The 24,897-nt window shown below is 56.4% G+C and overlaps 1 protein-coding gene across 1 annotated transcript; it reads left to right on the forward strand.

Annotated features, from left to right (window-relative positions):
- The first annotated feature begins 12,823 nt into the window (after positions 1–12,823).
- Positions 12,824–24,689, forward strand: TAFA3 (TAFA chemokine like family member 3). The gene is made up of 5 exons (XM_059831231.1): positions 12,824–12,837; positions 13,124–13,239; positions 21,775–21,924; positions 22,993–23,117; positions 24,525–24,689. Exons 2-5 carry the CDS (start codon positions 13,125–13,127, stop codon positions 24,534–24,536), a joined length of 402 nt encoding a protein of 133 aa, XP_059687214.1. The 5' UTR covers positions 12,824–12,837; position 13,124; the 3' UTR covers positions 24,537–24,689.
- The last annotated feature ends 208 nt before the right edge of the window (positions 24,690–24,897 follow it).

Here is a 24,897-nt window from a genome sequence, read left to right on the forward strand (position 1 = left end):
CCCCAGCGTGGCCGGGAGCTGCGGTGGGCTGGGGCTGATGGGGAGCAGCTGTGCCAGCCCCGAGGCCAGCACCCCAGTCCCTCTCCAGCAGCCCTGGGTCCTCTCTTGGCTCCGGATGCTTTCCCCCTTATGGCATCTCTGTCCTGGTGCTGGTCACGCAGGGGGGGGTCTCAAATATTACAAGTGCAAAATCCTTTGTGTTATGATGGTTGAAAGTCACTGGATTCTCCGGGGAATGCTTCTCACCTCTGAAGGGCTGCCAATCCACCCCATGCTGCTGAGTCACCTCGATGCTTTCCTCGGAAAGAAGGAAATGGTAGATTCCAAAATTACTTCTGTGTAAGGCTGATCCTGTTTTGTATTTGTTGTTTCTGTCATGCCAAGCACTGAACAGAAAGAATGGTCTGACATAAAAATGTGCTGCAAGAATGCTCCCTGAAACAATGTGATGCTAATAACTTTTCCAAGAAAGAGGGCTACATTTCCTCCTATTCATCCCGCCTGCTGGTTCAATGTGAAGTTTCCTCCTTGTCTGGAGTCTGGTGTTCCCCTTCACGAGGCTGCTGGGCACAGGACCTGTGCGTGTGCCTGGGGACACAGTTACAGGCTGAGTCAGACTGTGAGCTTGGGGAGGCAAATGCCAGTAAATGGCCCCTTCAGATGTCAGTGTCTCTGCCCTTTGCCCCTTCCCACCCCTCAGGGGTTCCTGCCTGGGCGGCTTGTATGTTCCTTGCTTCCCGTCTCGCCCAGTGTCCCTCCCTGCCTGAGCACGGGGCCAGGCGCTCACCCTCCATGGGGATGGCTTCAGGCGAGCCTTCAATGCTTTATTTGGCAGACCTGCTGTCCTGTGGGATTCCTGCCAAAGCCACCAGCTTTCTGCTTCTGAGCTCAGCTCTGGAGACCCTTCTTAGCTGTCGGGCTGCACTGAGCTGGTTTTGGCAAACTAAAATTGCAGGAACTCCCCTCCAGTGGTGCAAAGCTGGGGATGCTTTCTCCTGCAGCCTCCAGAGCTGTTGGGATTCCTCAGGCTGATCTGAACCTGAGGTTTCCCTGTAGCTCAGCATCATTCCAGGGTTCCTGCTGGACCTGGGCAGCGGTGTTTCCTTCCCCTCTTCACCTGGCTGCCTCCCTGCCCCATAGCTCCAGGGAAAGGATGAACTCTTGGGCCCTCCTCTCCCTCCCTAATCTCGGAAGGTTTGCCTGCCTAGAATAGAGGGATGTAAGGTTATGACATCTTCTCTGTTTCTGGACAAAACTATGTGGAGACGGTAATGAAAATTATTCCTTTTAATTTCTAGAGGGGGACTGGAGTAACAATTTTCCAAAGCCCTTTTTAAATGAAAAGCTTTATTTCAAAGGAGTGGAGACTTTAATTCCTTTCAAAAAGCAATTTTTCTTTGAGAAGAGCAGCCCTGTTGCAGGTTCTGTCTTTGTGCAGGGCAAGAGGAGCTGAGCTCAGCAGAGCAGCAGCTGTGTGTGTGTGAGGAGGAAGCGGCTGTGCATGGGGAGCACTGGCACTGGGACCAGTAATCCCCTGCCAGCCTGCTGCTGTGATAAACATCAATTAAAAACTAGTAACACGGGAGTTAGGCTTAAATCATGCTATTCTGTTTCATTTCTTGTGCAATTGCTTAGCATTAAAAAAGCCTTTCTAAGTTTCATCATTCAGCTATGTTGCTGAGCCCCAAAGGAGGTAGGATGAAGCCAGGGATATTTCTTTGTGAAAGAATGACATGTTGGTGGCATTTAAGCCAGAACAGAAGTAAATTAAACATCTAGATCATAAAAGTACCAGAGGATGTTTTAAAATAGGCTCTTTGCAGCAGTGCATTAGTTGACTGCACAGCTTTACCGTGTAATGAGCAATATATTAATTTATAATTAGTGTAATACAGTGAAGCTCAGCAAATAGCTCTGTGCACTCTGGATAATTCATCAACAGAAGCAGCAGCTCTTAATGGTTTCCAAGGTTTGCCTGTCCCCTGTAATTGGGAAGTTCAGAATTTATTGTTATTTCTTTTAAGGGATAATTTGATTGCAGCCACACATCTTTATTCCATGTCTGTTCCTGCTCGAGTGCAGAAAAGCCTTTGGAGCGTTGCAGCTCAGGGTATGTGACCTCTCTGTGGGTTGTTGTAGCCTGTGTTTTCAGACCAGATGACCTGGTGTTGGTGCAGATTTCCTGCAGGCTTTTAGCCTCGCCTCTCCCTGCTGCAGAGGGGGAGGTCAGCAGATTAACCTCCTTGGGTCACTTGGCTTTTCCCCCTCTGCTGCTACCAAAACTGCCTTATCCCTTGCACGTTGCCTGAGGGATCTTCATGCTAAATTCTGCTCTCAAAGGCTTCATGAGTCTCCTGTTCTCATAACATCACCTGACAGTAAAAATACAGGACAATAATAAATGTATGATAATAAGGCTACTTGGAATTTATGGAACCTTTGGGGATTTTATTTTTCAGTTTGGAAGCTTGGACCCATGTCCCAGAGGATGCAGGGACCCTGAGCAGGACTTGTCCCTGCCTGTGTGGTGGGTGCCCAGGCTCCCCGGAGTTCCTCTGTACTGTATTATCAGGCTGGGAATCTGCATGGAAATTCCCCATTGTCAGCAGAGTCTTCTGAAAAGAGAACAAAATCCTCAGAGCCAGGTACTCTGTGCTGAGACAGCCTGGAGGCACCGGGGCCTCGTCAGAGGAAGGGGATAAATAAGCTTGAATCTTAAGTCAGTGACCCACTGAAAATGGGGTGGGACAAATCTTCCCCAGGAGCACAATGTCAGGAGTTCTGCTTTCTCCAGCTTTAATAAAATAATTTGTATGCTGCTGCCTATTAGCATGTGCAGGTAAGTTGATCGCACTGAGGATTTGAAGTCTTCTGGCGTGCCCATCTGCCTCGGCACAACCATCTAACCCAAGCCCTGGTCGTAAGCCCTCAGTCTTCTTCCTGGAAAAAAAGCCGGTTGGTCACCGAGGGAGTGCGGAAGGGTTCCAGGCATGTTGACAGCCGTCCAGTCTAAGGGGAAATGATTTCTTGTGTGGTAGCAGGAGTGTTCATCACTAGGATTTTCCAGTGCAGTTCCTTTCCTTGCTAAACTTGTCTTGTTACAGATGCTAACTCTCTTTTCCCCACAGTAAAACAATGGGCTCCTTGAAGAGTCGCAGCCAGGGAAGAGCGATGCTGAAGGCGGCTGCGGGGCAGTCCAACAAGAAGTCGGGGGAGGAGGAATTACCGTGTTCACTTCCAGCACAATTTAAATGAAATCTGTTTTACTGAAGTCTTAATTCTTCCCCTGCATTGAAATTCTGTGATCTGGAAAGCAGCAAGTTTGTATTTCTGTTCCATTACATCAATAAAGAGCTTGATTTTTTTTTTTGTAGGCTTCCTTATTGAATAATCTGGCCTAATTTAATTGGAATTCAGCTGGTGTGAAAGGTAGTTTTGATTGCATTTGCTCTTGATCATTTCCATTAAAACTTTGTGATCTGAAAAGGACTATGTTTGTATTTACTTATCATAGCAATAGAGACCTGAATTGGCAGACACTCTCTCAAATTACCTGATGAATATAAACAGCAGATTTAATTTAGTTTCATATTGATTTTTGCCATTATTATTAAAACCCTCTGATCTGAAGAATGAGATGATTGTATTTCCTTAATATCTTATTACTGGAGTTTTGGTTAATCTTATAGAGCTTTTCCCTTTTCTTTTGAGCAACCAAGTCTAATTAATTGGAATTTTACACAAGGCAATTTTGACTCCAAAAAGGGGAACGAGAACTCAGTTCCCTCAGATAAAATAGCAAAGAAACCTATTTTTATCATGGGCCTCTTAAAACCAGGAGTACTTTCCCCTGGCTCCCTACATGCAGTTTGGGGTGACTCTTCCCCTGGCGAAGAGGCCAGGGTCCCCCAGGAGCTGGTGGGTCACCTCGGGGTGTCTGCTGTCGAGCCTGGGCACAGGGGTGCCTGTGCCAGGAGGGACCCTGCTTGGGGGTGGCTGCCAGGCACCGATGGGTTTTACTGCTCTGAGCGGGAGATGTTGTGAATCTAACCAGGATTAGAGAGGGACAAGTCTGGGCTTCTGCTGTGCATGTACGGAGGGGAGAGAAACCTTCCTCGCTGGGGGAACCTGTCTCTGCCCTGCGTCCTTTCCCAGGAAAAGAAAGGGAAACAGCTGCTGTGAGGCGCCGAGAGGCTGTGGTTTGCTCCCAGTGCCTGCAGAAACACGCTTGGATCTGGGGAAGGAAAATGGGTCAGAGGGTGAGGCTTGTCAGAGGAGCAGGAGCTGCGGCTCTGGGAAGCAGGACAGGCTGCAGGTGCTGGGTGACAGTGAGGAGCTCAGCTTGGTGATGGCCTGTGATGTCCTTGGGCATGCAGGGAGTGAGCTGCTGCTCCAGCCGCGCTCGGGAGCGACAGGGCTTGTACGAACGGGGGCCAGCGGGTGCCCGGTGAGGGCGGCCTGAACATGGCGCTTTGGTGGGGCTTTCGGCAGAGCCCTTTGCCAGGGCTGGTGCCCGGGTGGGGAGAGGGGGTGCACGAAGGCTTCGGTGGTCTCACAGAAAGAAAGCGGCTGGGAGATTTGCAAACTGCCCGCGTGTGGTTTGTCTGAACAGCTGCTGTTGAGCTGTTTGTAACTCAGACTGGTCTTGGAAATCATTCAGTGCTTCCAGCTGAGCAGTGGCTTGAAAGGTCTGGGAGTAAACTGCCAGCTGTCTTCAGAAAACAAGGGCTTTCATCGATACACAGAGTTTTGAGTAAAGCAAAGAAAATGAGTTCTATCTAATTCCAGCCTCTCCTCTCAGCTGTCCTGAGGCGTGGGACTAACTCCTGGCCCTTCTCTGTGCCACGCACCGATGGCAGCAATGGTTGTGACAATGCGACCCATGCTTTCGCTGTTCGTTGGCATTTCACAGCCTGTTGCTGCCAGTTGTCACAGCAGCACGCGCGGAGCCGTGTCCTGGGGTGCCCCGGGAGGGGTTTGTTGGGCCAGTCTAGAAGCTGCTCCGGGGAAACAACCATCCCGGGCTGGTGTCCGGGCCCCCCGTGTCAGGCTTGGGAGTCTCCCGCAGGGCTGGGTCCGGGGCGGTGCCGATGTTTCAGCCGTTCTTGGCTCCAGGAAAGCTACGAGTTTTGGTGGGTTGATGCTGAAGCCAGGCTCCCGCCTTGAGAAGGAGAGAGCCGCAGGAGCGGGGCCGGCAGTCTGTCCGTCCGTCCGTCTGTCCCCGCACCATACAGTACCAGCCGTTGCTCACCGGGACCGTCACACGGTTTTTTTGGGGGAAAACTGGTTTTCAGGTAAACCAGCCCTGACCAGACCTGCCTGAATGAGCACCGGGAGACGGGGCGGGCAGCGTCCTCCCAGGAGGGACCGGCGGTGGGGTGGGTCGGTGCGGAGCCGGGGGTCGCCGGTGCCGCTCCCGCTGCCGGTGCCGCAGCGGGCGGCAGGCGGCGCTGCGCCCCTTCGCGGGCACCGGGGCCGCCCGGCCCCGCGCCCGCCGCCCCCGCCCAGCCCAGCCCCGCGCCGCGCCGCGCCGAGCCGAGCCGAGCGCTGCCGCCGCCGCCCGGCGATGCCAGCGGCCCCCGGCCGCAGCGGCCCGCGGACGCGGCGCTGACCCGGCGGAGCGGGCGGACGGCGGCCATGGGCAGCGGCGGCCCCGGCCCGCACGGACGGCCCCGGCAGGTACGCGCGGCCCGGACGGAAAGTTTGGGGCGGGCGGGGTGGGATGGGACCCCCGGGCCGGCCCCGGTGCCGGGCGCGGCGCAGCGGCAGCGCCGTCGGGGCCCCGCGCCCCTGCCCGGTCCCGGTCCCGGTCCCCGGGGCGGTGCGGGGGGACGCCGCGCCCGTCCCGCTGCGGGCTGAGCCCTGCCGGGGGCAGGGCCGTTAGCGGCCCGGGAGCCGGGGCGGGGGGAGCCGCCGTGCTCGGGGTGCCGCGCGCCCCGGCCCCGTATCGCCCCCGGGGCGGTGCGCGGCTCCCCGAGCCCCCGCGCGGCGCCGGCCCCTCGGCGGGGCGGGGGGCTCGGGTGGGGCTTCGCAGTAAGTTTCTCCGCGCCGGCTTCTGCGGCGTGCTCGGGTACGGGTGACTCCGACAGAAGCGGTCGCCTCCGGCCCCGGTCCGCCCTGCGACGGGGGGGGCCGTGCCCGCGGGAGGGGGTGCTCGGCCCGAGCGGGGCCTGGGTCTGGCGCTGGGTCCGGCAGGGTCCTGCAGCGGGGGTGAGCCCTGCCCAGGGGTGCAGGTTGCCCCGGTGAAACGATTCTGCCAGCCCTGCAGAGCCGCTTGCGGTTCTGGGAGGCAGAGCGCTGCGGGAGAGCTCCGAGGTTACAGCAGCCAAAAATGCGTCTTCACCCGGGAAGGGGAGAGCAAGACCAACCGTTGCCGGCCTTGGGTGCAAGCTGTCCCCTGCAGCCAAAGCGTCGGGCGGGACGGGATGGGACGCGGCCTTCAATCTTCCTCTACTTTGTTCCTCTCTGCTGTAACACCTTCGGCTGCGGTGGGCTTGCTTCTGGTCGATGCCAGGCTGGAGTGGGGCAGGGGCGCTGGCGTCCTGCTGCCTCGTGGGGTGGCTCAAGGGGCGCGGGATGGGGAGCAGCTTGCACGGGCTGGGTGTCCCCCTCACCTGCAAGGGGAGGCTCAGTGGTCCAGAGGAGAGCATCAGTTGTGCCAGTCCCATTCTGGAAACAGGCAGGAGCGCATCCACGCCGTGGCGTTGGGCAGGGAGCAGGAGTCCCCTCCTCCTGCCGGTTAGCCACCCCTTTTGATGCAGTGTGAGTCTTGGGGGGCTACTTGGTGTGCAGGTGCCTTTGCCCTGGGAGAGCTTGTCTGCTCTGGGGCACCCACACCCCAGCAAAGAGCCTGCACAGGTGACATGTTGTATCTCCTGGGAAAACATTTTGAGCTGTCAAGTCCTCTGCTTTCCTCCACTGACAAGACTGACTGAGCTGCTGTTGACCTTGGGTTTCAACACCCCTGATGAGTGGCCATGCTCTGCCAGAGAGAGGTTCCTGGCACTGGATGAGTCTGAGGTTCGAGCTGTCAGCAGAGCTGACCTTCAAAATGCCAGCAGCAGCGGGGCAGTGGGATTCATTGAGTGAGGGAGCAGGAACAGGCCCGTGCTTGGGTGGAATTAGAGCTAAAAACTCTCCTGCTCACCTTGGCTGGGAAGGAAATGCTGCAGACGCTGGAGGAATGAGCAAGGAGCTGGAAAAAAATCGGCATAGAGGAGAGGAGGAGAAAGCACGCTTGGGGGAAGGAGTCCTCTGCATTTCTGTGTGCTCCCCTGGCACCTCTCTGCCAGGTTGGAGGGCACGTGCCTCATGCTGCCCTCGCCAGCACATCCGTGGGGCTGGACCGCTGTAAGTCTACCCAGAGTAAGAGCTAAAATGAAGTGTGCAAAAGGACTCGACTCAACCTGGAGCTCTGGAGCTTAGGCCAGTCTCTTCTGTGGTGGGGTTTCCCTTTGGGGAGGAGCGGTGCAGCGTTCGGGGCAGTACAGAGTGTGGGAGGGTGCAGGAGTTACTGCATGAAGCTGCTGTCGGTGCAGCTCCGAATGGGCATGCCAGCCTCCTGGGCACTGCCCCCAGCCCTGCAGCCGCGGTGGCTTCCCAGTTTTGCCTGTAATGGAGCATCCTCAGTGCTGCGGAGGGAGCTGGGATATAGCCAGTCTGCTGGCCTGCACTGATGAACCCGAAGCTGTGGGTATGGCGGCTGCTGCTGTGTTTGGTCTGTGCTCGGAGGAAGGCAGCATCTTGCTGACCAGCCTCCCCAGGGACCCCCAGCTGCATTCAGCACTCGCTGCTGCCCATCCTGGGAACAAGCTGCAGAGTGTCTCAGAGGTCCTGGGCCCAAACCTCACAGCATGTGCATGTCTGAGCGTTTCCTTGCCTGCGCCGGGTGGAGGATCCAGTGCTCAGCTGGTTTTCCAGCCCTGGGGGAGAAGGGAGATGCCCTCTGCCAAGCCTGCCCTGCTGCTGTTGCCCTCTCTTCGGCTGCTGGAGGCAGAGCTGTACCGGAGCCTGTGCCGTGCCTTCCCGGGGGACTGTGGGGGTGGCTCCTTGCTTGTCAGCATCTTTCAAGGAGGTGTCAGCTTCTGGGGAGACTCAGCAGCCTCTCTGTGCTGCTGCCATCGCCTGTTGTGCAGCCCACGGAGCTGTGCGTCGGGGTGAGGGAAGGACACCTTCCCTCCGGGCAGCACCTGTGGGCATGGAGCGGGCAGGGTGGTCTGGGGGTCCAGCCCTCCCTCTTGTATGGGGCGGCGGGGGTCGGCTCGGCCACTGCTGTCATGAGGTTTGCCAGGTAGCCGTGCGTCACGGCAGGGATGTGCAGGGTGGTCACGGGGCTGGGTGCGCAGCCTGTTCCCTGGTCCTGCGCAGTGGGGTGTTTGTTGAGGTGGTCTGACTTTTTGCTTCAGAGAAGTGTTAAAACAAAATTGTCCCCTCCAGTGGGCAGCGTAACATCTCCAACTTCCTGGGAAGGTTTCTGTGCCTGCTGGGCTCTGGCCAGGTTTCCTCCCTGCTCCACAGCCACGGCGCAGGGCTGCCCGGCGCTGCGGACCCCTGGATCGTGCTCTGTTGCGCCAAAGCCTGCACCTCTTCTTGCACCAAACGAAGATGCCCAAGTTCCAAGAAGTGCTGAAACAGCAGGAGTACGAAAATAGCTTTCGGAAAACTGGCAGAACTGCCGGGCCAGATGTGCACAAAGGCTGACAGTGTTGGAGCTGCAGCGGAGAGGGCTCGTGTCACTCGGCACAGAAAACCAGCCGATGCGCCAGCCTCCCCCACCTCTCTCTGTTTCTTTTTTGGGTGGAATTCTGCTAACTATAATTATCCAGCTCACATGGACCTTTGCAAACAATGCTCCAGACCGGCAGGGCTTGGAGTGTAATTTGGCATGACAGAGAGTCCGTCATTAGCACCGTGGGGTGCCGGGCTGCATTCCAGCTGAGCTGCAGACGGAGCAGTCCTGGCTGGAGGGTCGCAGTTTAATGTGTGGCTTTAATGAAGGAGGAAGAAGTCTCTAGCTCCTGTGACCGGCAGAGTGGCCGGGGTCTGGGAGGACAGCGTGGAGCTGTTCCCAGTGTGCCCGTGTGTCTGCGTGCTGGGGGAGACTTGGGGAGGCTCTGGTGTGGGTGATGGCTCGTGCCCATGGGAAGGACATGGGCCTGTGGGGAGGAGCAGTCCTCTCTGCCACGCTGGCTACGACTGAGATTTGTCTTCGGAGAGATTTGGGCACTTCGCAGTTACTTCAGGTCCCAGCTCAGACCCAAAAGGCGCAAAGCAGCTAACAAAAAATGTTAATGAAAAATTCCACAAAACTCCAAACTGAACATAAGAGAGAATACTGATATTTTCAATCAAAATTAAGTGCTTTGACGTGCCAGAACACCACTCTTCATTTCAAAATGACATTCCAAGATGAAAAATTTCAAGTCAAACCAAACATTTGTAGTTGGAGTCTCACGACGATGGAGGTTGATAACTGTCAAAATAGCAATTTCTGCAAAGCTGTGTTTTCCAATGGGAGTTTGTGCGTGAGTGGGAACCCTGAGTACCTGTGCCGGCGTGGCTCCGGTGGGGAGCATCGCTCCGATGGCCGCTGCCAGGGATGGCGCCTCTTGGCCTCGTGCTGCTCCGAACCCTGAGTGCTCTCCCCGGCTGCCAGCTCAGCTCCTGCCGCTCAGCGTGGTGGCTTCCCTTTTGAGTGCGGCATGAACAGTGCGGGCTGCATTATTGATAACTCTGTGATTTATTTATGCTTCCTTGGCTGTAGCAAACAGCTCAGCCTTTCTGAGCTAAATATAGTTTGCACCGGGAGTGTGTCCCTGTCCCATGTGGGATGGAGGTGGCCAGTGGTGCGCTTGCTTTGTGGTCCAGTCGAGAGATTCAGGGGTGTCTCCTGGAGACTGCACGTGGCCCAGAGGGTCCCACAGGCAGGAGCTGGGGCCGGGCTCCGGTGCGTGCTGTGGGGCTCGGTGCTCATGCCTGGGAGCTCGGCTGCGCTCCCTGCCTGCCCTCTGCGGAGGGGGAGCCGCAGCAGCAGCCGGCAGACCAGGGACTCTCGGTGCGGGCTGGCCTCCCACGGGGGCCTGGCTGCTCCGCTGGAAGCTGCACAGGATGTGCGTTGGCATCTGGGGCTCACTGCTGCAAGAAATGCAGAGGCTGGCGACAGGATCGTGTCTGCTGTCCTCACATCTGGGCTGCCAGATGTGCCCCTTCGTGGGGCAGGACAGATGTGGCACACGTCCCAGCCCAGCTGGGGCACAGCTCTGCCCTGGCTCCCCTGGTGCAGCGTGGCCGGGGGGTGTGTGTACACGCCTGCGGTGCGGGAGGGCATCGTGCCTCACTCCCGGCTGGCCGCAGTGCTGCGTGCTGATGCACGCGCTGCCTTTGGATTTACATGAAGGGCTGAGCAGCTCCGAGAGCGCTGTTTACTTTTTCATTGAGGAAATAGCACACGTTTTAAGCTGGCATCGATACTTACATGATAGGCTGTGACATCTCTGAAGGGACTCCGACAGTGCTGGCTGTTGTGTGAAAATCCCCCCTCCGAGGAAGCCTCTCGCAGAGCAGATTCTGCCGACAGCCCGGCTGGAGCGCCGGAGATTGCCTAAATACGGCTTTACACGAGGGAGTCTTGTCACATCAGCTCATGCCCACTTCAAGGAGCGACGGTTTTCTTGCACGTTAAGTCATCTCGGGTTCGTTCTGGCGATGCAGTGGCTCGGGGCTGCCTTGGCCCGGGGCAGCGGTGCAGGTCTGCACAGCCCCTCCGGTCCCCGCAGCACGGGGTGTAGCCTGAGTGAGGGCTGTGCTGGAGCAGGATCAGTCCTTTGTCACCCCGCGGGCAGGGACGGAGCCAGGAAGGTGAGTGGGATTCCTACGTGTCCATGCCCTCCTCAACCATGTTTCAGTCTGCGCCTGGCTGAGCTGACTATCCTGCAGCATTAATTAAGAGTATTTTCATACCTCTAAATTCTTTTCTAGCATAAAATATGTGTTTTTGTTAAGATACCTTTATTTTCTTTTTTCTTGGGCAAATGTCAGTGTTTTTGATGACATTTTCTGATGTTTTTTTTCCCAGCTGGAAGAATCAAAATGGAAAATATAATTTTAAATCAGCATTTTGGAATGGAACATTTTTCGTTTTGAAATGTCAGTTTAAAACGGAACAATCCATTTTGAAATGCTTCAAAACAAGAAATGCCCTTTTACCACCTCAAATCGCTTTGTTTTGATTAAAAATGCCAGCATTTTCTGTTCTGGCACTTCATTACATGACTCCGTTTCACTGTCTCAGCCTGGTCCAGAGCAGACAGAAGTTTAGAAGATGGTTGAAAATTAAAGATTTCTTCTCCCAGCAGCCCAGGTTTGCCCGGTGCCCGGCCAGCATCCTGTGCTGCCCTTGCTCCCTGCGTTGGCCCCGGTGGGTGCGGGCAGCGGGGGCCGGTGCAGCCCGGCTCCCCGGGGAGGGGACCATGGGCACGAGCCTTGCACGGGGCAGGGGCAGCCCAGGCACCCGCTGCCTGGTCCTGGCAGCGCTCCCGAGCATCGGCGTCATTGTCACTTGTCTTCATGGCCTCTCGTTAATAAATTATGATCCGGCACTGAAGTTTTATGGGGGACACGGTTATTTGCCCTGGACCCGGTTAGACCTCAGCAGGTGACAAACGAGGCTGGGAGGTTGTCACTTCACCTGGCAGACGCGGAGCGGAGGCGTTGCTGTCAAAGCTGTTATCGCTGGTGCTGCTGCCTGCAGAGCCCCGGGGACGTTCCCACCTGCAGGGCCGTGGCTGATAAACAGTACAGAGAACGTGTTTAAAGCAGTCGACAGTAAAACACCGAGTCCGTGGGGATTTACATTTTTCCTTAAGGGCTCCAGATGATGTAAAACTCTGCTCCTTCCCGGCAGGTCCTGCGTGGCGTGGGAGGGGGTGCCAGCGTGGTGCCCTGGTGTGTGTGCGGAGGTGCCCAGAGAGGTTATTGGGGGACCAGGTGTCTTCAAAGGCAGCGGACGCAGATTTGTGTCTGTGTGGTTTTAGGAACTTCGCAGCTGTACTGAGAGGTGAAGCAGCCCCAGAAGAAGGGGCTGCTGCTGCAGCACCCCATCACGCTGGGACAGTGGGGTGCGGGTCCCAGCGCTGCTGCGGGCTGCGCGTGTCCGCCCGTTCCTCGGCTCCCCCGTTCCTCGGCTCCCCGTGCGGCGCTGGCCCCGCCGAGCAGGAGGGCGGCTGGGCCCTGGGACAGCCGGTGCCGTCGGTCCGGCCGGCTGTCTGTCGGCGAGCGGTTTGCAAGCGCCCAACCCGTGAGGGCCAAACCTTGGGCATCACTGCAAGGGACCTCGGTGAGACGAGGGCAACGACAGCGCGTAACCGCACATGGAAAAGGCGATACCCGGAGTGACTCACTGCTGATTTACTCTGGCTCTTCCCACACACCCTGGGTCTGTATTTAGTATTTCTGATCTATGTTAATAATGTACTATAACAGGCCTGATTTTGCACTCTTGGCAGTAAAAATCAGGAGCAATTCCTCTGAAGCGGATGGAGTCCCGCTGTCGTTAAAAGGGGGTGAGCCGGGTTATGGGCTGAGTTCCCAGAGAGGTTTTGGTGCGTGCGATGGGCAGGTGTGTGCCAGAGCGTGTGCTGCTGTGGGGCCAGCCACGCTCTGGGGCGTCCCCCGCCGCTGCCGGGGGACTCAGCAGTTCGCGCTCCCCAGGTGCCTGCAGGCATCGCTACCTATGCCTCTCTTTCTCCTTTCAGATGCACTGATGTCTGCCCCTTGCAAAGACCTGACCTACCCGCGGTTGGCAGATGCGCAGGTGTTAGTGTGAACCCCCAGTAAGAGGTAACTATTGCTCGTCTGTGCTGATGCTGGTGTGGTTTCTTTCTGTCCTGCTGCGGTGGCCTGTGCTGCTGAAGAAGTCCAAGCCCATCCAAGGGCGGTGGGTGAATGCCGGGTGCATGCCCTGCCTCCCAGGGCCACGTCCCTGCAGCCGGGCCACCCCGGTCCCTGTGGCCATGCGTGTTCGGGAGCCGCACCGCTGCGTGCAGCAGCAGCGGTGAGTGGGGGCTGCACCTCCCAACCCTCCCCAGCCCCTCTTCCTCTGTGCATCTCTTCTTGTTTTTGGTAGAATGAGCGAGAGAGACATACAAAGCCTGAGCAAATGGGTTTTCGTGCTCACTCTCTGCCTTACCACGCTGTGGGGAAGACTGACGCTGGCCTCCACCCATCACAGAAGCCATTCAGGTAGGGGAGGCGACGTCCTCGCTACGTGTGTCACGCTCCTGTGCCATCGCCCTGGGCCCCTGTAACACCGGTGGTACCTTGGGGTCTCTGCGGGATGCCCGGGGTGGGCGTTACGTGGGGCCGAGATGTTTGGTGAGGGTCCATCCCTCGTTCCTGGGTGGAGGACGAGCGTAGGAGGTCTCAGGTCATGGCGTGCACCGGCTGCGGGAGAGGGCAGGTGTCTCTCTGGGGACCAGAGGCCAACGGCCCAGGGGACCTCGGTATCCGGCCCCGTCACTGGCATCCCAGTGGTGAGGATGAGCGTGCTGAAGGCACGGGGCAGAATCCAGCAAATGGATGCAGAGAGGCACCGCTGTTTTCTCTCCAGTGTGCTGTGACAGCTGCGGGATTTGCACTTTGAGTGTCCGTGTGTGCAGGAGACTTCCTGAGCCGCTCCTTGGAGACATACATATAGCAGTAAAGCTGTTTCTTGGAGTTATAACTTGTGAATGCTTAATATGGGGCATTTAAAAACTGTTGCTTGGTGAGCCTACTTGGTCTGAGGAGCTGAAAAGCAAATTTCTTCATGTCTGTAGCAAAATCTGAGACGCAGCTATGTTTTCAGTTTATTACCGAGGTAATTCTTGATCTGTGAGCATCTGAGCTATAACTCTTTCCATCTAAGTCACAATGAGTGTCACAAACCACACTTGTTATGTGACAGATGCTCTCCATTTTAGGCTTTCATTAGAAATACAAATTTTTAGCTTTCAGGATGTAAAGATCGTCTTGACACATGGAACAAGTATAAACTGATGTAGAACAGAAAGTCTTGCTGGAAAGCGTAGCCTTGGCTCTGGGGTGTTAATTTGTTATTCCCAGTGGTGGCTTTGAGATCCCCCTCTGTGCGTGTATGCTGGAATGCTGTTCTGTGCGATCGATGTGGGTTTTGGAGAGGTTACATGAACCCACAGTTGAAGTTTGTCTTTTGAGAAGAGAAGCAGCTGAGAAGTCGTGCTCAGCCCTTTGTGGCCGTCCTGCCTGGGGCAGGCGCCCGATGGGCCACGCCGGAGAGAGGATCCGGTGGTCCATGGCTGGGGGTTCCTCTCCTCGGTGCTGGTGGGAGGATGGCACGGGCGGCTGGGAGCTGACATTACTGGTGCGCTGGCAGAGTTGTGCAGCGGGGGCGAGTGCTTGGAGTACAGCGCAATCCTGGGGCACGTGCTGCCTGCCTCTTGTGCCTCTGTTTGGAAAAGAAGGTATTTAAGGGTTAATTTGAAATTGTTGGTGCTCTTGCCTGACCCCACACCTAACCCTGTCCTATTTCTGTCATTTTTGCCTGACAGTTAAAGCAGTTCTAATCCTGTAATCCCCATCCTCATTGCTGAAAACCAAAACGTATCCTCCAGAGTGACTCCCTCAACCAGCTAGTCAGTGGTTACCTGCCTTACCCTCTTTCTAACCTGTAGCAGGTGCATGAGAAGATGAAACTCCTCAGTCCCTTCTGGAATGACTCTTTGGCACCAGCTCAGGACTCCCCGGGATACGGGCTCGGGCGCTCACCCAGCCTGCCCGGTCCTGGGGGCCGGAGAGCCCCGCTCCTCCCCGCGGGAAGGGTCTGCGGGGAGCTGCTGCTCGGGGGAAGAGGCAGACCTGGCATTCATCAAGCAGCGACTCACCTAGGTGTAAAGTGCAAATGCCCAAGTGTACTTGTGGGGTGTGAATTATGTATAAATCTCGCTCCATACGTGAGGAGACGGGCTCATGTATTCACTCGCAGGCGGAGCGCCGGGGATTTTCCGTTCACACAGACTTACCCACAGTGGACCAAATCTTGTATTTTTTATTCAAGCAAATTCTAACCCACAGCAAAGAGGGCGTACCAGGAGCAAATACTTAAAAGTTTGACCCCGCTCTGTGTCCGTATTAACACGGTTTCTCTCTGCACGTCCTGGTTTGCTGGCACTGTAAGAATTTTGCGTGGCTGCACTGGCTGCTGCCTCCTCTCCTGGGCTGGATTTCCACGGGCTCAAAGCAGGAATTCTTAGCCTGCTTGCTGAGTTCATGGGCTTTATTTTCCTGTTGTCTGCCCTGTGCTTTTGCTTCATTTGGGACAGTTTTCGGTAAAGGTTATGTTTGAAACGCACTTTCATAAGGTTGCATTCTCAGTTGCAATGACATTTTTGTCCTAGGAAGCCGCAGTTACATTTCTGCATACAGAGTTGATCTGGAGGTGGGAACGGGTATAGCTGTACTGCTGATGTCTGCCTGCGATGCCCAGAGTCAGAGATGCTGATGGATTGTGCGCATAAAAGGACAGACACACCCAGAGCTTTCAGCCGTTCAGAGCATTGCGTTTATTCACAGTTAAAACCAGGTGTGGCACCTAAAAATGAGCAATAGCAGAGGAAAATCTTTAATTGTGACAGTGTGGCCACAAGGTTTCAGAGCCCCCAAACTCATGAATTTCTTGAACAGAGAGCCCACGTGCAGACCCTCTGTTACCCGTGCAGGGAAACACCGCACTGTAAACATCTGGCTGCAAAATTAAGATCTAATCACTTGCGCTCACCCAGCACATGCTGATGTGTCCAAGCAGAGTGGTGCTTCCTGGGGTATGTGGTTGGATTTAAATAGCCACATGAATCAAGTGCAGAGATTAAGTCATTTGGAAATGGAATAGGAGACTCCTTGGTGAAGAATGATGCATCAGCAATTTAATCCCCCATATATCGTGGTGAGCTCTACATGATGAACAAGGCTTGCTTGTCTGGATACAGCTCCCACAAAGGTGGCCCCAGCATCTTCAGATAAACCCCTCTAATGCTGATAATCAAAGTGCCATCTTTGCCTTCGTTCACATTCATCACTCAACCCGGAGCAGAAGTAAAGGCATTTAGTCAGCTGGGATTTGCTTTTGGGAAATGAGGTTCTCTGAGTGAATGGAGAGCACTGATTTCTGATTATCTTGTAAGAGGGATTTACTGGTCAGCATGTCGCTGCTCAGAGTGAAGACGGCAGCTCTGTGGCGTTTGTTTGGGAGATGCTTCTGCAAGATTCCCTCTCGCTTGGGGAAACGTTGGTTTCTCCATCATGTGCAGCCTTTACATCAAGAAGGAATATTTTCCTGAGCCGCCTTCTGTAGATGAGGCAGGAGCTGTGCTGGGTGCGTGGGAAGAACCGCTCAGCACCACGGAGGAAGGCAGGTTGTGTTGGGAGCTGTATCCCCTCGCCGCAGGGTTCCCATGCAGGTTCATCTGTCACACAATGGCAGAATACTTTCAGCTGTTCTCGATGCAGTCCAGGCATTTGTTTTTCTGCTTGCAAGTGTGAAGTGATGGGATTTGCACGAGCAGTTCATGGATGTGCACACACTCGCACATGCAACAAAGAGGGACAGAGCATGGTGTGGAGTCTTGGGGTGACAAGGTAGTAAAAAATCCCAACTGACATGCGGTGATAATGAGCAATAAAAACAAGCCAGCTTCTCTCCAAAACCCTCTTTAATAATACATGCATCTAGGGCAGTAGTGATTTTAAGACTTTAATTATTTAGTGAATATTAGTAGTAGAGTTGTTGCAGGGCATGGAGTACAGATCGCTCACGTCACCATCTGCCCGGGGCTGCCCATGAGCCGCTGGTTCCCCAGTGCCCCCGGGGCTGAGCTGCCCTCCAAGCAGAGCCCTCCGAGCCCACGGCTCCGCTCCCCGCCGGGGACTGGACCTCTGCCTCCTTCCCGCGTTCTGCCTGTCTCTGCTGTGCTGCTCAGCCCTCCTCAGGGCGCTTGGACCCATTTAATGGCGTTTGAGTGCCCGGGAGGAAGGGGTTTTGATGCAGAGGGTTTGGGCGTTGCCTGGCAGTTACATGCATTCAACTTCTCTTCGTTTTACAAGTCTCCATGAGCCAGCAGAGTGATATTTTACACTGAATATGTGGAGCAGTGCCCACGCCTCCCTGAGACACAAAATGTGTCATTTCAGGTTATGCCATAAAAAACCGTGTTCTGCTGCTCACTTAAAGGTCAGCCAGAGTAGGACAGCATTTTTATTTTATTTTTGCATGCAGGATTCAAAAGCCTTGTGCTCTCACAATGCTTTTATGGTTCCATGAGATAATATTTTTTTAAAAGGGTTCCAGTGGGGAAATACCAGAAACAGGGGAGGGAGAAGCATGCCAGAGGCTCTGGAACTTCTCCCAGGCTCTCTGGGGCTTTCCCGCTCTCCGTGTTAAACGCACCATCCATCTGATTTGCATTTTCAGTCCTATCTGGTTCAAAGTTTCCTGCTGCTCAGCAAAAGGAGAAGCAGCCGCAGGGAGCTCCGGAGGAGCCCATTGCTCTCCCTGCGCTCGGGCTCCAGGTCTCTCCTGGCTCTTCCCGGGCATGTGACATAAGCCCGGCGTGGCAGGGAGCCGCTCGGCAGCAGCCAAGCAGCCCCTCGGCACCGCTCTCCTGCCGGCACCCCTCGGCACAGGGCTGCTCATCTCTTCTGCAGCGAGGAACCAGCAGAGTCTCTTGCTGACATCCTGGGAATCACTGTATCTGATGCTGAGGGATTTGTTCGCGTCCAGTTGCAATGCCCCAAACTCCTGAGCTCACTTGGATGTCGGGGTCTGTGGCACTCGCGTCCGGTGTGGTCCATGCTGCCTGTGGGCGAGGGGCCGGGAAGGGGGTGAATCTGTTTGGTGTGTAGGGACCTGAAATGCTTTACACCAGGCGGGGTGGCTCTTGCCCTGCTCCCCGTGGGGCTGTCCCGCCTGCTCAAACGCAGCCTGCAGATCTGCGGGGAGCAGTCGCTTAGGGAAGGGACGCACCGTGCCCTGCTGCTGTGCCTCTCGCTGGGGCTGCGCTGGAGGGGTCGGCGCTGGAGAGAAGCGCCCGGGGCAAGTTTCCGGGGTAATTGTGTCCCGGGGCAGGATATCGGATGCTTACAAGACCTTTAGGCAGGTGAAAGTGTCTCACAGCCTGAGAGAGGGCCCAGTCCCCGGGGTGTGTGCTGCTCCCCCAGCTCTGCTGCCAGCAGCGTCCCTGCTGCAGGGCTGCCCGAGCCCCCGGGGGGGCCCTGGGGCTGGTGCTGGGTGGCTGCCTGACCTCCCTGGTGCGTCGGTTTGTCTTTGAGCTGTTCGTGGTTTGAATCCTGGAGCAGAAGCAGGAGGGTGAGCTGGGACCAGCCTGGCTGCGGGCGATGGGGTGTCCACCCCTGCGCACGGTGCTCCTTGTAGGCAGCCGCTCCTGGCACTGAAGTTTGCTGCCTGACCCTGCTAGCAGCAGCTGCCTGGGCTCTGGCTGGCTCAAAGGAAAGCTGTATGCTTTTGAGGGAAAACAAAGGCTTTCTGAACCTTTCTGTTCCGAGGCTTGCAGCCGCCCTCCGTGCTCCCCGCACAACGGCAGACCTGCACCCCTGGTACTGCTCGGCTAATCACAGCCCCGGCTGGGTCCGGCAGGGCTGGAGCACAAAGCACCGTCTTACCAGCGAGAGCATCTCTTGTTTGCTGTGGGTTTGAGAGCATCTCTTGTCTGCCATGGGCTTTGCCGTCCCCGGGTGGCCTGCCCAGAGGGCTGGGGGCAAGGTGTGAGCTGGAAGTGGACCATGTCCATCTGTCCTGGTGGGAGCGCCTTCCTTGTGTCTGCACACCTGCAGTCTGCCGGGAGAGCCGGGGTTCCTTGGTGTGACTGGCAGTGACACGGCGGGTGCCCACGGGCTCTTGCCGGGGCAGGACGAGCCCCGAGGCTTCGGGTCCGGCCCCGCGCTGCCGCTGTGCTCAGCCAGCTGCACTAAGGCGGAGGAGAGGCGGATTTTTCTTTATCTCCGTGCTGCACCTTTTTGAGCAAATTAAAAGGGCTTTGGCGTGTTAGCGAACTCTTATTGCATGGCTGTAATGAGCGATTTCTCAGTTCTGTCTGGCTCTCCCTCGGCTGAGCCTTTTTAAATTAGCTGAAAATGAAAAGCCGGAGAGCAGAAGTGAGAGGGAGCAGAGGGGTCGCCTGGCCCATCCTCCTGGGAAGAGCTCTGCTAATGAAGCTTTGTGGGGAGGCTTTTATAAAACCGAGTCAAAACCACAACTACGTGTGAGCACTGAAGTTGGAGGGTATAAAATCCCCTGTTGGGGGGGAGGGCTGTGTTGGGGTGCGCGGGGTGGGTAGGTGACTCCTCGTGGTCCTGGACTGGAGCGTGGTGGGAATGTGGGTTTGTGGTCAGCCAAAGCCAAGGACCTCTGCTTATTCCTCAGATTATTTGGAAAATCTCATTAGCCATAAAAACAGAGCAAAACAGTCACATTTGTTCTGTAATGAGTTGCTTTCCCTTGCACTTTCACCAAAGTCTACCATTTCTGCATACAGAAAGAATGGAAATTATCATTAAAGCTGAATTATGATGGCATTTAAAAGGGAGGATAAAATTTATGGCCAGAGATGCTATTACAAAATACTTCCAGGATAGGTAATTGTGTAATTATTATGGGCAGAAATGAAAGTGATGGTTCATTAGAAGAAAATGACCATGAAATAACAATAAATAAAGCCAAATTAAAGCCGTAGTAATTGCACAGCCCGTCCTGCCCATGTGCTAGCGGGTGCAGGGCACAGGGGTGTGTGGCTCCCGGCTGTGGCTCCCCAATGGAGCAGGCTGCGAGGGACGAGCAGCGTTGTCACTGCCCACGTTCACGTTAGGACGTGGCCTTTCCGCACAGCAGCGAGTGTCTCCCTGCTCTGGCCCCAGGCTGGTGGCATTGCCAGGGAGCGAGTCCTGGGGCAGCTCCTCGCGTCCTGCCGTTTTGTCTCCCAGCCGGTGCTCGGATGCGGTGGGAACAGGAGAGGGGCAAGGACTGCTTTGGCTGGAAGCTGGCACGGCCGTGCCGGGCCGGCAGAAGCCGGGAGGTTGCACTTGGATCAGCGTTTCCCAGCAGGGATGTGAAAATGGTGGCTGCAAGGCAGAGGGATTTCCCCCCGCAGTGCTGGGGGAGAGACCCCATTTCCCTGAGCTTTCATTTGAGAAGGAGAAGTGGCTGCTTTCCAAAAGCTCCTGGAAGGCAGGCGGTGTTTGTTGGTGAGCGTGGGTACGTGCTGCCTCTCCCCCGGGACCCACAGGAGCGCTTGCCGTGACGGAGGTCAGCCGCCCCGTCCCCTTCCCGTGGCGGTTCCCACAGAGCTGGGCAGGGAGCACCGGCACAAACCCGTGGCACGAACCCCCTGGGCCGGGCGCCTCGCGTCGTGGGGTTGGGGGTGGATGGGGCCCTGGGACCCTCAGCAGGACCCTCCCGGCAGTGGCTGGGGGGGGGGAGCAGAGCTGGGAGCTGAGGCTGGACGGGCAGGATGGCGAGGGCAGGATGGCAAACGCAGGTCGGGTTGGAGCGACTGCCAGAGCCGCATGTGCTGGGAAGGGGCTGAGCGTGGGCTTTTGCTCATGGGTATCTCCACCAGAAGCAGCACGCTACCCTGCTCCCCGCAGCTCTGCACGTCCCGCTTGCACACCTCACCGAGCCTTTCCGCCAGCGGCTGCCAAGGGCTCCTGCCGGGCTCCTGCCCGCGCCCCGGGGCTGTGGAAGGGGCTGAGCGCACGCTCCTGAGCTGAGGGTGCGGAGCAGCCAGGTCTGACGGTGTGATGCGTGCTTGTCTGCATGCATTTCAGGATGGCACACTGCAGAAATGCAGCTTCCCCATCCTCCCCGCAGCCTGGCTCCTGCTCGCTGCGGAAATAAAAGCCTGTTGCCGCTGACCCAGGGGATGTCTCTGTGCGTGGCTCTGCGCTCGCTCCTCCAGGGCTCATTAAACGGGACCTGCAGGGATCACCCACTCTCAGGTCATGGGAATGAAGTCCATCCAGCCCTGTTTGGCTAATTTGTATTGTGCTTGTGTGGGCCATTACCCAGCGAAAGTTATTGATTTGCAATGCTAACTAGTTTCTAAACCTGGATCCCAGAGGTGATAAGCCAGCACATTAGTTTTCTTTCTTCTTTAGTATTTTAATGGCACTGGGAGGGGGAGCAGCAGAGCAGCCCAGATTTCTGATGAACACCGTGACATTTCTGTGTCACCACAGGGCAGATACGCCATCCTGGTCCTCCCTTCTCCAGCCAGAGGATGGTGCGTGATGGCAAGACGGGAGTGTTGGTTTTAGCTGGGGTCAGAGGTGGTGGTACTCTGTTTGAAGCCAAAGGCAGCACGACGCACCGTCCCCTCTTGTAGCAAAGTGTGCATCTCATTATCAGCTGCAATTAATTAATGTGCTCATTCATTTCACTAAAGCTCTTTACTTGGCTGTGGCAAGAGGCTGTTAGTTTTGCTGGGTAGGATGGATGGGTGTGAGAGCTTAGATGCAGGAGGTCTGGAGCAGGACCAGTGCTTCTCCTTACAGGTGGGCTGGGGAGATGCTGAGTTCAGCCGTGTGTATGCCATCAGCAGCCCTGGGGTGATTGCCAGAGGCTGGGACAGCTCTGCCCATGCCGGGCTCTCCCAGTGCCTCGGTCGCATGCGTTGGTAGCGCTGCCCCGCCGGCAGCAGCCTGGGGGCTCTGGGGCGCAGCCCTGCGTGACGGTGGCTGTTTCTCTTCCCGCAGTGCACGTCGAGCCCGGCACGTGCGAAGTCATTGCAGCTCACAGGTGCTGCAATAAGAACAAGATCGAGGAGCGCTCCCAGACAGTGAAATGCTCCTGCTTCCCAGGGCAGGTGGCAGGGACAACGCGGGCAGCTCCCTCCTGCGTGGATGGTGAGTATCCTGTGGCCACAAGCCGGGTACTGTGAACCCTCCGGACTGCATCTTCCCTGTCCGTCAGGCTGGTGTGGAGTTGCTGTGCCCCGGGGATTAACAGAGGAGACCTGCCAGGGGCTTCTGCAGCAGAGCAGGGGCAGGGGGGGAGTGTTTTGGGGATACTCTCCATTGGTGTGGCTGCGTTACCGCACCCCGTGCAGCCCCAGGCTGTGTGCCATGGGTGGGTTACGGTGCTCCAGCAGTTCAAGCTCCTCCAGTGCATCGCTGCACTGGGGCCAGGCGCCACAGCATCGATCCCTGCGCGTCTGCTCACCGCGCTGCTGCAGCCTGAGGCAGGGATGTGACTCCAGCCATGCAGCACCATCACCTGCGAGGAGCACTAAGCAAAGCTCCAGCCATGTATATTTTATCAAATGGCATCACGTGGCGTCGCCGAAGAGCTGGCGGGAGCAGCTGCAGCTTCTGCCAGCGCGGTATCGATTCACTTGACAGCCGGTGTCCTGTGAGTGCGATTGTGTGCAACACCAAGAAATGCCAGGATGAATTGTCAGGGAAGGCTTTTGTTGTCCCAAACAGCTTGTGTGTGTCGTCTCTCCCAAAGATGGGGGAGCCCTCCCCGGTGCCCATCTTGGAGGCGTCAATTACAAGAGCCTGACAGAGTCGAGTAGTGGTAGACAGTCCCTTTGCCTCTGTAAGAGGATCCTGCAGTAGGTTAGTGAACAATACTGTTCTCCCTGCTCTTGTCGGGAGCGAGGGCAGGGCTGTCGTCAGGCTTTTTACCTGGGGTAGGGAGGGAAAGCAAGGTGCTTCGGAGGCAGGTGGAGCAGTTGGGTCAAATGAGGCCGGGCAGCCCACGAGCGGCTCCTCGGCAGGGTCGCTGCAAACGTGGGCTGTGCTGGAGAGAGGGGTTGCACCTCCTGCCCTGCCCTCCTGCACCTCCCAGAGGCAGGCAGGGCTGGCTCCCTGTCCCCCACGCCCCGCCGGCCCAGAGCAGCCTCCCCCGGCTGCCGCCGTGCCGGGTCCTCCGTGCCGCAGCCCGGCCGCTGATGCCCTCCTCTCCCCCAGCCTCCATCGTGCTGCAGAAGTGGTGGTGCCAGATGGAGCCGTGCCTCGACGGGGAGGAGTGCAAGGTGCTGCCCGACCTCTCGGGCTGGAGCTGCAGTAGCGGCAACAAAGTGAAGACGACCAAGGTATGTCCCCCGGCAGGGTGCTGAGGGGGGAAGCCTCGCTGGCCTGTCCCCAGCCTGGGGCAAGCGAAACCCAGGAGAGCGTCCCCAGAGAGTTCGCAGGGGAAGGGGAGGGCCTCGGCTTCTCCAGGGCATGTGCCGTTTGTGACGGATGCACCGAAGCAGAGCAGAGGGTCTGGGCTGTGCTGTTGTCACCCGTGCTGCAGGTGCCGGTGGGGGTAGCACAAACCCCGAGTGGGTCCCACAGATTTGCTGATGGATAACTCCCGCGGGGAGGCCCGGTGAGGAGGGCATTGCGTGGCTCAGCCCACAAGCAGACGTGCTGGGGACGTTTCCGTACCAGCCCAGGGCTGCTGGGCCGTCCTGGCTGCTCCCCAGCATCTCCCGGCTGCTCTGGGGCAGCAGGTTGCTCGTCCCAGCCCAGTGGCACAGCCCTGAATCCGTCACCACTCCCCCGTCTGAGGCAATCATCTGTGACAGAGCACTACATGATTATTATTTTCATGGCTTGCTGAATGCCCCAAAGAACAAGGTATAATTAAAATTTTATCAAACTCATTAGTAATTACATATATGCCATGGTTAATCAGCTGCATAATTTTGTAATCATTGTTCATACTGTTGAGTGTAATTATTCCTTATGCTTTATTTTTTCTCACCCCACATCCCCTGCCATAAAATTATCGTATTAAGTGGTATTGGGATTTTTTTCATTATTGCTATTATTTTTGTGCACAGAAAGCACTTTCATACTCAAGTGTTTTTACGGATGTCCAAGAAGGTTCCTCTGGCCCTGTGCATCCATCACTGACCAGTAACTGAAGCACTACATTTAGCTTATTGTCTTTTTCCCATCTTATTGTTGTTTGTTTATTTTTTCCCCCAGCTGCTAACTTAGCCCAAAGCCTCTGCTCTGGCTTTGCTGACCTGGGCTCTTGCTGGAGACCGTTCCTGCCTGCAGGACCCCAGGGCTTCTGCTCTCCTCCCTCGTCCAGCAGCCCTGACCTCCGTGGCCATCCTCCTAGCACCCCTTTTGGGTCCCTTGCCCTCCCCTAGGCAGCTGGCGTTTTGGAAACGCAGACCTGTGTTTTCAAAAGGATTTTGGGTGCCCTGTTAGGAACTGCATGGAGGGGGCTGGATTTGCCCCTCCCGGTCCCCTCCGCAGACAGACCCCCAGTGGAAGCGGTAGCCAGAGCACGAGGTTGACAAAAAATCCCTAAGCTGAAATTTGGAACGACCACCCCATTAAATGAATGCAAAGAGCAAATCATATATGCATCTCCTGAGGCTGTTTGCTGGCAATTCACAGACGGAGGAGTCAGCTGGGTGCATCGGGTAACTCGCCCGCTGCGAGCAGGTTGACTGTTTCCATTAGCAGGCGCCTGCCCCACTCTTCTCCTCTGCCCGCAGGTCACACGATAGCCTCCGTGCAGCTCGGCGGCAGCTCCCCGGTGCTCTGCAGAGCTGTGAGCTGCGGGACGTGGCCCGGCCAGGCGGTGCCTGCGGAGGCAGGATGATCCGGGGCTGCCATCCTGGGCTTGCTGGCGGGACCGTGCCAGGTACCGGATCAGAGCATCCGCTGAGCCCCAGCTTCCCTGGAGGCTGCAGGTATGGGACCTCAGCGCAGCTGCAAGACTCCTGTCACTCCACGGTCCCCTCCTCCCCTGTGGACACACTCACTGACCAATAAATGGGCTCATTTTCCCATCCTCTTAAATAAAATACTCCAATCATGTACGAGCTGTTGACAATACAGAGACAGACAGACAGCGGTCCCCCAAAA

Source organism: Gavia stellata, chromosome 30 (assembly GCF_030936135.1).
Source record: "Gavia stellata isolate bGavSte3 chromosome 30, bGavSte3.hap2, whole genome shotgun sequence".
NCBI classification, from domain to species: Eukaryota; Metazoa; Chordata; class Aves; order Gaviiformes; family Gaviidae; genus Gavia; species Gavia stellata.